This window comes from Panthera pardus, unplaced genomic scaffold (assembly GCF_024362965.1).
Source record: "Panthera pardus isolate Hobbes unplaced genomic scaffold, ASM2436296v1 HiC_scaffold_6, whole genome shotgun sequence".
NCBI classification, from domain to species: domain Eukaryota; kingdom Metazoa; phylum Chordata; class Mammalia; order Carnivora; family Felidae; genus Panthera; species Panthera pardus.
In genome coordinates, this window is record NW_026526991.1 from 19,604,612 (window position 1) to 19,618,411 (window position 13,800).

The following is a 13,800-nucleotide window of genomic DNA, read 5'->3' on the forward strand; positions in this document are numbered from 1 at the left end:
CTTATCTATTCCTCATATATTCTTTGCCAATAACACTTTGCCATAAACCTATAGCTCAGAATATTTTACTACTGATACCACATATTTTTCATTGTAGCTGTCCTTTGAGGCATTCAGTTGCCAAGAAAATGTTGATTTAAATCATTTGTTTCCAGGAACTAGTTGTTTAACCATTAATGGTATTTACAGTCTCTGGAGAAAATGCATTTTGAACTGTGAACTTCAAGAGTATTTAGAATCCTCAGTCGTATTTGAAGAGTAGTCACATACCAACAAGCTGGTGTACACAGATGTTAGTCTCCTTTAGAGTTGTAGGAGGAGTTCTGGCTGCTGTACACTTGAATTCTTTGTTTTTTAATAATATATGAGATAATTAAAAATTTTTGTCAAGTCAGTTTTTCCTAAGTATAAATGTATGTATGAAGAGAATATATTTCTTTAGGAATTTATTCCCTGTGTCATATTTGTGTGTCATTGGTATCATCATTAAAATAATTTATATAGGATGGCCTATCTGAAATAATCCGTTCAAGCCAAAACATTCAATTCTTTATTTGTTTATTTTGCTGAATGCCAATAAAATTTATTTCATCTGCCTTAAATTCACTGTAACACTGTACCTCCCTATGTCACTTCCACAAAAGAAAGAAAAAGGAGTTAACCAAACAAAAACATAGAGGGGACTTTTAGAGGATAAGCTTAAGGTAGTTTTAAATTTCATAGGAATCACCTTTAAATGATATATAAAATGGGAACCAAAAAAAAAAAAAAACAAGGGGCATGTAGCAGAAAAACGTTTTTAACTTTTGATTTCATATCTTTCATTCCAACTCACTTAAAAATTGTGACAAGAAGAACGGTACTCTACTATTAAGGTTCTTAAGCTTTTGAAGATACACACTAACATGACAGTTTTTATACTTGCTGAAATGTGTGGTATAGTTCTTTTACTCCAATCCAACTGTAATTTTTTTAGTCACCCAACTTTGATTTTTCAGTGCCCTTTTATCTTCTTTCCTACTGACCACCTCTGTCAGAAATAAGGGACCTCACAAAAAAGTTTTCCAAAGTTGTAAGGAGGAAATAATAGTGATGTCAGTTAAGTAGTTACTTACTTACCCTTTTCAGAAATATTGTGATTCTCGCTTTAACTATAAATTTGTCTAAGATTACAGTTAATCAGTGGGAGAAAAAGTAAAAGACCAGAGAAGCAAATGAGCTATAATAAGGAAGTAGGCTCACCTCTCATGAGAGAGAAGTATCTTAGAGGTTTTATAGACCATCAAGTTGAGGAAGACATTTTAGCACCATTTTTGACAAGGATCTGATAGCATAAACATTCGTAATGGGGTAGACAGTCCTGGTGTGGAAGATAATTCATCTTGAATAGATCACAGCAATGTAACATACAATAACATATTTCATTTGCAAGTTAATTTTTTGCTAAGGATTGTTTTATAGTTTGGAAAAAATGATACTATGTTAACTGTATGTTTTAAAAAGAAGTAGATTTCAAAATACTAAATTTTGTTGGGAAAATAGTGATATTTATTTCTCTTCTTGAAGATATCTACATCTTAATACTGTAATCTTTAAAAATGTCTCTAGATAAGTACATTTTGCCACAGTTTTTCATAATATAAGACAGCATCCCAACTTTCCTTGTTGTTTTCCTAACCTAAGTTCACAAATGACTTTTATTCGGTTAGTTGGTTAGACTATGTGCTGATGACACACTGATAACAGATACAGGGCCCTTCATTGTGGTTCTGTAGCCACGTGGAATGGCTGATACTGGTCATACCTCCTGAAATGGGTACCTGTGGATCCCTGGGGCATTGAGTGAGAGACTTATAACACACCAGTTCACATTACCACTATTGGAAAATTAATTCAAAAGCGACTATTTTGTGATTTCAATCAGTAGAATCATCTTTATAATTAACTACCAGGAATTCTATTTTTATAGCTTTTATTGCTGTATTTGGAGATATTTCTTTAAATCTCTTTGACTAAGTACATATAAGTTAGTATAAGTAAGTTAGTATAAGTAAGTTAAGTTTTCAAAAACGGAACACGAGGCCATCTGAACTTAATTACACTCTTAAGTAGTGAATTCCAAAATGATTTGTTAGAGAAATTCTTTTTAAGTTTTTATTCCTGGAAAGTAGAAATGTAGTTAAATTTAGGAAAATTTAATGAATACCTATTTCAACGAACAAGTATCATTTGAGTGAAATGTGGTATAGCAAAGCTATAATGTAGCTGAGGTATTCTACAATGGAGTTCTAGCATTAATTAGTCTACAAAGTCAGTCTTTAAATTTTAGATATAATTTTTGCATTATAATGCTCCAAATTACTCTTAAATCAACAAATACTTGAGTACCTACAAAATGCAAAGAAAACACAATGCACCATGATCATTGCACTTAATATTTATCATGTTACAAGAGTATCCAGGGGGAAAATAGGTCACATGGGGAAATTGATGCAGCTGTATTTTGAACTGACTCGTAACGATAGATCCTTCGCCTTTTGAAATAATTTCTTTAAAGGTTTTTCTTGATAGGGATTTAAGTTAACTTTAGTTCCCATAGCTAAAAGGCACATGGGGAATTGTTAACATATTTATTTTTTATGAATAAAGTAATAATAACTACCTCACCAATTTCCTGGGGCCCTAGTCATGGCCAGTGTCATTTTTGTCTATTTTACCATGTGATTTGTTCCTTCATCTTTAAAGATATATCATGGGCACTCAGTGAGAAATACATTCTCACTGTGAACTTATCTCTCGAGATAATCATTGTAAAAGGCATAATTTCCTCTTCGCTCCACTGTAAACCACTGTGTATAGCACTAGTCAGGATATGTGAACCTCTTTTTTTCCCCACATATTTAGGTTCAAATCAACAACCCTTTGTGGCAACAGTATTAGAGTTATATCAGAGTCTAGCATTTTCTAAATCTATGCAAGTCATTAGGAATAAAGCTTCCCCTTTTTTTGGACAGCCATATTCATTTTACAGTGATTGAGAGTTTATTTACATTAATCTTGTATTCCTTCACTGAAAACTTCCAGAAGGAGATCATTGAGCATGTGCTTGCTCTTGTGTTAGGGTTTGTTCGGTAAACATTTACTATTATATAGAATATTTCACCTGAAAATTGTATTCTAATTATAGCACCATACTTAATATATTTCAGAAAAGGCAGTGTAGATATTTTTAAGATAGCACTATTGAAAATCAGAAGACAAAGAAATGGTTGAGTTCATTTCACTAAGCTAGTTTTAAATAAACAACCTGATTAGAGGACTGGTTACCTTTTTTCCAACCCGTAGCATCTTTTCAACTCCTACACATTCCCTCTCCCTGCAAATAAAAAAAGTACTATCTACCTGTCAACTCAACAGATCTTTTTTTTTTTTAATTGTTGAGCTACGTAGAGAAAAAAGCTTCATATTTTCCATCTTTTATAACTGAATTGTTGTGATTCAAGCTTATAAACTGAGAGGGAAAACTAAAGTATAAGGAGCATTTTTATGTTACTTTATGAACAAATACTTTGAAAAAGGAAGGTCATTTATCTCTTAGATTGAGTAAAGGCCTTTTTTTCTCCTAATCTAAAACTTTAGGAAAATTTCAACATGGTTTACAAAAGAGTTTAGTAACTTGTCTTTCATTAACACAATACATAAATGTAAATATTGGCAACCTTCAGTTTTTGTGATATAAGAAACTAGTAACTGTTAGTGTTGCCATCATAATTTCATTAGTGTGGCTTCTTTACACACTTTCTCCAGTGACGCAAATACAGACGTGATTTTTTGGAACATCAAACTTATGGCTGCCTTCTCTCTTCTTCATTACTTATGTTGGACTAAGTGCCATTATCACTTGCCAAAAATAATCCCACAGTTCAGTAGACTTCAGTTTTGAGGTCTCTCGTGTCCTCCTCAGACCACCAGTAGCTTTGTCTCTTGGAGATCAGAAATTGGACACTTCTTTTTGATGTTTAACAAACCCAGCTCTGTTCCTTAACCCCTAAGGAAGAATATATCAAAACAACAAATTTTCTAAGCAACATCACTGGAAACATAGCAGCAAATCCCTTTGGAATGCATCGTTTGGAACACAGGCCAAATTATTTTTGTGTCAAGCTTTATGAGATTTGTATTAAGGTGATGATAATGTTAAAAGTCTCTATTAGGCTAAGATATTATAAGTTATTTGTATTTTCTTTTATCTGTATCCATGTACATAAAGGACTAAAGAGTCACCAAATTTTGGTAATATCAGTATTCTTACACTGTAAACAGCTTTAAGAAATGAAAGGTAAAATATGGAGCTTACAGATTTAGGTTTCTATTATTTTTATACTATAACCAAGTCCGTAAAACTAATGTTAAAATAGGGAGCTTATCTAATTCTGCCAACTTATCCTCCCCCATTACTCCTTACCCTCTGCCTCTCCTCATCTCCACTTTATACACACTTTTTTTGCTATCTTTTAGGAAATGTTTTTTTCAACCACATTTCTCCTCCCTTCTGTTTTTTTGGCTTTGTAACTTATTTATATAACCTTTCCGATGATGTCCTATGGATTATGCTAAAGTATAATAAATAAGTCATGTAGTTGAGTTTGTAGCAAGACCTTATACCATCAAACCATAGTTAATAGAAAGAGAGGCATTTTTAAAGAAATATAACATAAAATTCTGCTCTTTTTCACATCTCTCCTTAGCACTTTAGTGTATTTTTATGAAATATTCTAAACTCCTCCTTTTTTCTTCCAAATGTAAGTGTCTGTTCACATTGGATGGCCCTAAGCAAGTAACTGCCTTTTTTTTTTCCCTTTCATTTATCCTGAAACTTCATAAGCTAACAAGAGGCCCAAAGTTTTATCTTCCACATTCTTTGCCTTCCAAACCTACCATATTTTACTTTTTAGAATTTATTAAAGATTGCCCCATGGAACAGTTTTACTTTAAGGAGTATGGCTTTGAAGAAATTTTACAAAGGTGTTATTTATTTTCATCTTTCTAACATTTAGGATGCATTTAAATGTCCACTGCTTAGTAGATTACATTTTACTAATTTATAATTTAAACATAACAGTTATGAAGATGAATGTATACAAGGACCTGTAAATGACAGTCTTGCCTTTGCTGCCTCTCAGGAGAAAGAGTCTTCTGGGTAACCTATAAATTTGAAAGACAGCCTGTTTTCCCAAACTCCTTTAACCTAGCAAGCTGTAGAGAACTTGGACTTTTCCTCCTCCATTGCTGAAATAAGAAATTATGGTTATAGAAGGCAACTTATGACTCCTTCTATAACCAACTTTTCTGGACATTTTTCAAAAAAGTAAATAAGAAATGTTAATACATTTTCTGATTTTAAAAATGAGGATTGTAGTTAATAATGATCTGAATTTAATATGGCAAGATCTGTAACATTTTTGTGAGAGATATATGGTCATTAAATTTGAAGACTTTTCATATTAAATTTATAATCCATTTGATTCTCACATTTGTACATATACTTGCCTAGATTTAAATGCAGATTTTATCAGGTGAAATGTAAAATATAATCAGCATTGTTGGGGAGAGACCTATCTACACAAGTATATATTTGTTCTTAAAAATATATGTTTGAGAAAACTTATATAAGATAGATTATTTAAACATCGTGTATATTTCTAAGTCTTTGTGTTTTTCATTTTAATCAAAACTTCTATCCCATCTTTAAGACTCACCTCAGCAAATCCTTTGCTTGTCCTCAACTCAGTCTGCCTTTCCTTGGGTCTAACATTACCCATTCTAGAAACCTCTGTATCAATTGCATGATTGTACTGTGATTACCTAACACATACATCTATTAGACTACTCCCTGAGGGCAGGGACTGATTATGTCTTTTCTCAGCATAAAGCACTCTGCTGCCATAGTGTTCTTAAACATTGAAGGTATGGGATTGTGATATCAGAATTCTACCACTAACCCTAGAAATTTACTCTTTTGAGACTAGAAAACAAAAGGGACAACTGCAAAAGAAAGCAGGGGAATCTTAATTGGGTTGGTGCCAGAAACTTCAGGGTAGAGCTCTGAGAAATTGGACTGGACTATCAGTGCTCCTAAAGGGCCTCTTCTATATCTTGGGTTCAAAATTGAATGTCACACAACTGGCTAGTGACATGGAAGGCCTGAAGGGAAGAGTATGCAGCACCAGTGGAGAAGTGATTGAGCTTTTTCCCCATGTGGTCCCTGACTCAGCTTACCCCTTTGCCACATGGGATGAAGAGATAAGACGGAGAGGGTCCCAGCCATGTGTACAACCTTTTAAAGCACAGTGATTCTACTTTTGAAAGTGATATAACCAAGGTCCTCAAATTTAACACATCATATTAACGTTTCCTCATCTTTTGGAATGATGTGAAGAGCAGGAATTGACAAAGAGACTTGATTGCATCTTCTTCCCTTAGAGCTTTGTTAGTGAGCTTTCAATAAATGTTTATTTATCATCAAATCATTTACCTTTTCAAATACATTTGTATTTATTTCTGACATATCCTTTTCTTAGTTTTGATATTCTTATCCTGAATTTTAAGATTTATATGTTCTTAGTATTTTTGTGACTTGTACACTATTAGCATTATCATTACTTAGTGTTTGTATTGGTGAGGCAAGATATATAAATAGTCCCAGGAGAGTTCTTGAATTATTTGACCTTTGTGCATAATGTATCCAAATGGAGTTGGACCATTAGGAAAAGAACATTAACATAACTATACTTCAGAGTAGAAAGCTCTCAGGGTCACCTATGTGGCTCAATCAGTTAAGCGTCCGACTTCAGCTCGGGTCATGATCCTGTGGTCTGGGAGTTCAAGCCCCGCATCGGGCTCTCTGCTGGCAGCTCAGAGTCTGGAGCCTGCTTTGGATTCTGTGTCTCCCTCTCTGCCCCTTCCATGCTGTCACTCTGTCTCTCTCAAAAATAAATACACATAAAAAAAAAAAAGAAAGAAAGCTCTGAAGTCTTTATTTGAAAAGACATTTACTCACCTTGTTAAGTATGTATTGTACCATCCCAGCCAAAGTTTTAATCATTTGAGTTATCACCTTTTTTTTGGTGATATAAGAAAGTGAGAATATGATATCTGATGTGTGTACAGCAGAATTAGTAACGGATAAGTGCAAATGACTTAATTTGGGGATGTGCTATTGATAGCACTGATTCCATGAAGTCAGTTAAAATATGTACCTTGTAGGGGCACCTTGGTGGCTCAGTCAGTTAAGCTTCTGACTTTGGCTCAGGTCATAATTTCGCACTTTGTGGGTTCAAGCCCTGCATCAGGCTCTGTGCTGACAGCTCAGAGAGCCTGGAACCTGTTTCGAGTTCGGTGTCTTCCTCTCTTTCTGCCCCTCCCCTGTCCATGCTGTTTCTCTCTCTCTCTCTCTCTCTCTCTCTCTCTCTCAAAAATAAACATGAAAAAAATTTTTCAAGGGCTACATACATACTAATATAAAGGCAAAAGAAGAGCAATTTTAAATAATGAGCCATATAAAAGGTCTTGTTTTGGGGGTATATGGAAACCTATAAAGGAGGGGTTTTTTTTTTTTTAGCTTCTATTTACTTTTTTTCTAGTTTTATTGAGAAATAATCGACATACATCACTGTATAAGTTTAAGGCATACAGCCTGATGGTTTGATTTACATATATTGTGAAATAATTACCACAGTAGGTTTAGTTAACATCCATCATCTCACATAGATACAATGAAAAGAAAAAAATTTCTCCTTGTGATGAGAATTCTTAGGATCTACTCTCCTAACAAGTTTCCTGTATATCACATAGCAGGGTTAGCTGTAGTCATCATGTTTTACATTACATTCCTAGTACTTCTTTATCTTATAACAGGAAGTTTGTACCATTTGACCACTTTCCTCCAATTCCCCTTCCTTCTTCTCAACCCCCGCCTCTGGTAATCACAAATCTGATCTTTTTTTTCTGAGTTTGGTGGTTTTGCTTTGTTTTTAGATTCTACATAGAATGAGATCATACAGCATTTGTCTTTATGTGTCTGACATATTTCACCTAGCATAATACCTTCAGGGTCCATCCATGTTGTCATAAATGGTAGTATTTTATCATTTTTTTGTAGTTGAATAAAATTCCATTGTGTGTGTATATACCACAACTTCTTTCTCCATTCATCCATTGATGGATACTTAGCTTGTTTCCATGTCTTGACTATCATAAACAATACTAGTAGGAAAATAGGGCTACAGGATATATTTCTGAGTTAGTGTATTCATTTCCTTTGGATATATTCCCAGGACTAGAATTGCTAGATCATATGGTAGTTCCATTTTTAATTTTTTAAGGAATCTTCATACTGTTTTCTACAGTGGCTGTGCCAATTTACAGACCCACCAACAGTGCACAAAATTTCCCTTGTTCATTCATGTGCATACCAGCATCTCTTATCTCTTATCTTTTAATGACGGTCATTCTAACAGGCGTAGAGGTAATATCTCATTGTGATTTTTAATTTGCATTTCTCTAGTAACTAGGGATATTGAGCATCTTTTCGTGTACCTGTTGGTCATTCATATATCTTGTTTGGAAAATGCCTATTCAGGTCCTTTGCCCATTTTTAAATTGTATTATTTGTGTTTTTTGCTATTGAGTTGTATGAGTTCTTTATGTATTTTGGATATTAACCCCTTAGCAGACATATGGTTTATAAATACCTAAATATTTCTGTAGGTATTTTATGTTCACTTTTTTAATGGTTTCTTTTGCTGAACAGAATCTTTTTAGTTTGATATAGTGTCACTTATTTACAAATGTTGTAGCTCATGCTTTAGGTGTGATTTCCACAAAAATCACTATGAAGACCCATGTCAAGGAACTTTTTTCCTATATTTTCTTCTAAGAGTTTGATGGTTTCAAGTTTTACATATAAGTCTTTAATCCATTTTGAGTTAATTTTTGTGCGTAGTGTAAAATAAAGATCAGGTTTTATTCTTTTACATGTGACTGTCCAATTTTCCCAGCACCATTAATTGAAGAGACTGTCTTTTCTCCATTGAGTATTCTTTGCTCCCTCATCAAATATTAGTTCACCATCAGTATTTGGGTTTATTTCTGGGCTTTCATTTCTGCTTCATTGGTCTATTTATCTGTTTTTATGAAAGAGGCATTTTTAATAATTGATTGTCTTGTGTCCTTTGATTAGGGTGTTCCAGTGATGGCAATAAGAAACAAAATGATATCGGAAGGACTAGACCCAGATCTTCTTGAGTAAGTAATTTTTCTAATATAATGTTACACTAATATGTTGAATTTATCATTTATAATAAAAATATTCCAAGCTCTATTTTTTTCCACTAAACAGTGTTTTATGGTTGAAGAAACCATCTTCATAAAGAGTGTCTTTCCCAATATTACAAAATTGAAAAATCTACCCTATGCTACTAAAAACAGCCTTTGCATATTTAAGGAGCAGTTTCAATAGATTCTTGATGAATATATATATATATATAAATATATATATATATCCAAAAGAGATGGAATTTGATGACAGTTTTGCTGCATGCAGTAATGTCTATATGAAGCAGGGTTTTTTTTTTTTCTTTCATGCTACCTTTTCTTTTTTATTGTATTTTATTCTTCTTTTTTTTTCTTTCTTTTCTTAATTATCTACCAGATTTTTTAAGACCTTAGTATATAAGAAGTTTACTCTACCATGATCTAAGTTGAGCCAGATTGAGGAATAAAGTAAAGCCACTCTAGGTCCACATTAATAATTATTATGAAACTAGATATCTGTTTGTGTGAATTTTATAAAAAAAATTTTTGAGAAATGCTGACAAATTGTGGCTCAGAAATTTGACAATAATTTATTCCATCCAAGCAAACCTGGCTACATAGCTCATTCTGGATAAAATATATCTTAATGGATTATTCAGAGCTAGTCTGTTTTTCAAGTATCTAGATACTTGTAAAGAGTCCAGTTTGGGGTTTTAGTTCACTCCGATGTATTTGGTTATGTTATCCAGACATTCATATTATATTAGCAGTATACTTTGAAATTTTTCTTGGCTCTCAGCCCTTCAAGAAAATGTGTGCATTTTGGAGGTGAAACACCGTAAAACAGTCTTTTTCTCCTATCTTATCTTTTAAAAATAATATTTAAGAATTTTTTTCAAGTCTGTAAGAATAGATTTCCAACATGTATCTACATTTAGTATATATCCAAGTAGCAAACAGTTCAAGTACAATGGCGTATATTGGTAATTTGAACTAAAGCATCTCCAGGATATTTGGCAGTTGTTCTGGAAATTGTTTCTGACACACACTTTAAAAGCAGATGGATTGTGACATATATTTTAATGTGAATAGAACATATGGGTCCAATCCATTTTGGTATTCTTTGGAATATATGTTATAAATATATTTAACATTGACCATGACCTCTTTTTTGCTTCTGGAAATACACAGTAGATCTTCTATAATAACAGAGAGCTAAAATGACCTTTAAAATGATGATTTTTCTCTCTAGAGAAAATGTACTGGAAAACTAACAGTCCAATAAGTATCAGCATATGTTGGATATCCAATTTCTTTACCCCCTACTGGCTTCATTTCATCCTCTGCCCAGCCTAAACCTACTTCATAATCCTTTACTTCAATCAGCTCCCACACCAGGAACTTGAAAGTCATCCTTGATTTTACCCTCTTCCCTATCCCTGATTATGTCAGTCACTATGATTTTTTTCATTTTTAATCTCTCACAGCTGACCACATCCCTCATCATTCCTTACCTGAATTATTATAATTGCTTCTGATTGGTTTCCTTATTCTCTTTCAGTCTGCCACGAAAGCCTTAGTGGGTCTGTTCATGCTTTGTTCTTGTTTTCAAAACTTTCTGTGACTCTCAACTGCCTTCAACACAGAGTTTAACAACTTAGAATTGCATTTAGAGATGCTTTTATCATCAAGACCCAGACTCTTTTGCTTCATTTCTTGCCCCTCTTCCATACATTCCTATCTCCTGCAGCTGTAGCAGACTATTTGCAGTTCTCTGAATTCCCCTATTCCCTTTTGGTATCTTCAATTTTTTTTACCTCTCCTTGGACCTCTCTGGCCTGGCTAATTTCATATTAATTAAGACTCCATTTAGGTATCACTATGGGAGGAAGTCCATGGATGACTACCAAGGGGAGAATGCCCAGCACCCCAATACTTCCTTGACGTATCTCATTTAGAAGTTTGAAGGCCCGTCATTGTCCGTAAATGTTGAGAAACATTCAGTTGCAAGGTGGTGCCAAGTTTTGGGGTAGAATTCCAGTAACAGTTAACTTTGTCTTACAGAAAAGCTGCTCCTCAACCACAGCCTGGAGCCTGAATTCTGATCCATTACCTCATACGTACATGCCATCAGTCACAAGGGTTGAAGAGGGGGTGACTCACTATAACCTATCACTGCTACTACTAGAAAACCTCAGCATTTATCTAGATATGATAAGTGAAATCAACCATCTTGTTAAAGAGGAATCCTGGCACTTTGAGAATGATGTTTATAGAAAATTAGGGAGTCTGACTTTAGGAGAAAAGTTGGAGATGCTGAAGGAGAGAAAATGTGCCATCTGAGGGAAGAGTATACTTTTATTGAGAATCTTAGTACAAATTAAGCCTCAGCCAAGAACTTTCAGTAAAGATTGTTTTGTTTTCCCTTTAAAGTGTAAGCATACACTTTTTTTAAATTAGCCTTAAGTAGTAAGACAGACTCCTACAATGGTTAGAATAGTCTAGATCTGTCTGCACCGAGCAAAGAGCAAAGCTGAAGTTGATACAGAAATAAATACTGATCAAAAATACATTATGATTTCATTGACCTGTGTGGATAAAAATTTGGAAGCTAAGAGTATATAATTTTAAAATAAAACAGTTTATATAAGGAGAAATAAGACCTGGCTATTTTCCTAGAAAAATGACTGTCATTGAATTTTAGAAAGTTTATGAAACTGAAGAAAATGCCTGATAGTTACCAAATAAAATTTGTTTGATACTTTGTTTTATTTTTTTTTAATGTTTTATTTATTTTTGAGACAGACAGTGTGTGAGCAGGGGAGGGGCAGAGAGGGAGACACAGAATCTGAAGCAGGCTCCAGGCTCTGAGCTGTCAGCACAGAGCCTGACGCGGGGCTCAAACTCACAAACCACACGATCATGACCTGAGCCGAAGTCGGACACTCAACCGACTGAGCCATCCAGGCGCCCCTGTTTGCTACTTCTAAATGATGAATTATTTTTGAAATTCCCAAGATTTTGAAAATAACAATAGTGCTTATATAGCCAAGAACTATTCCTGTTTAGCTTGTAAAAATTAGTTTCCAATGACACTGAAATAAAGATATGTAAAAGAGTACCTTTGTCACCATCATACTCTAAAGAGTTTAAGGGAAGAGGCGCCTGGTGGTTCAGGAAATTAAGTGTCTGGCTCTTAATTTTGGCTCATTTCATCATCTCACATTTCCATGGGCTCAGCACTCATAGCACAGACCCTGCTTGGGATTCTCCCTCTCTCTCTGCCCCTCTCCCACTTGTGCTTTCTCTCTCTCAAAATAAATAAACATAAAAAAAAATAGTTCGGGGCGCCTGGGTGGCTCAGTCTGTTAAGCATCCGACTTCAGCTCAGGTCATGATCTCACGGTTCATGGGTTCAAGCCCCACGTCGGGCTCTGTGCTGACGGCGCAGAACCTGGAGCCTGCTTCAGATTCTGTGTGTGTGCGTCTCTCTCTCTGCCCCTCCCCCACTTGCACTCTCTCTGTCTCTCAAAAATAAATAAATGTTAAAAAATTTAAAAAAAAATAGTTCAGGGGCACCTGGGTGGCTCAGTCGTTTAAGTGTCTAACTTCGGCTCAGGTCATAATCTCACAGGTCCTGTGTTTGAGCCCCACGTGGGGCTCTGTGCTAACAGCTCGAAGCCTGGAGCATACCTCAGATTCTGTGTGTCCCTCTGCCCCTCCGTGGCTCATGCTCTGTCTCTCTCTCAAAAATAAGTAAACATTTAAAAAAATAGTTTAAGGAGAGAGAAAATGGAAATCTTTTAAGATTAATCTATTCTAGTTTTGCATTCAGAATGATAGAACAGGTATATTCTTTGAATCAATGCAAATTTTCTTATCAGGAGAAAAAAAAGTATTTTCTCCCTTATCCTGTTCTTTTGTATACTTTTATGTCCTAGAACTATGGTTACTATTATTACCTAGTAATTACTACTTTTACTGTTCTAGGATACATAGACTAGCCTCTGTACATGCCCAGCAGGAGATGAAATTCATGATGGTTACGGCTCATCCTAAGGCAGACTCTAGAAATGGTGTGCATATTCAGATTCTGCCCTGCCACTGTCTAGCAATATGACCCTGGACTATTTAATTGCTCTGTGCATAAATTTACTCATCAGTAAAATGGTAAATAGGACTTCACCCTTCACAGAGTTGTTCAGACTTAGAGAATGATGTAAGCACTTAGCACAGCTCTGGACAAGCAGCAAATGGCCAGTAAATGTTAGTTGTGGTTTATGAATGTTTTAATGAGGGAATAGGTATCAATGGATTTTCCAGGCTTTTGGATCGCAACTTATTTATAATCCTCTAGTCGCCTGTATACCATTGTGTTTTCAACAAAGACATACTTAACATACACAGAGTAGTTATCCTTTTGGTTTATACAGTTTTCATTTTCTCAAACTGAAAAATGTGTATTTTAAACTTTGCAGTAAAGAA

General features: G+C 34.6%; 1 protein-coding gene across 6 annotated transcripts in view; it reads left to right on the plus strand.

Moving 5' to 3' along the window:
• Positions 1–13,800, plus strand: part of WASHC3 (WASH complex subunit 3) — a 98,941-nt gene that overhangs the window by 22,919 nt on the left and 62,222 nt on the right. For all 6 annotated transcript variants that reach the window (XR_002079171.2, XM_019446603.2, XM_019446600.2 and 3 more), the window contains one exon: positions 9,242–9,306. Coding sequence is in view for 5 of the 6 variants with exons in the window: in XM_019446603.2 (XP_019302148.1) it covers positions 9,242–9,306 (65 nt within the window). In the remaining variant the exon portion in view is untranslated. The remainder of the gene's footprint in view (positions 1–9,241; positions 9,307–13,800) is intronic.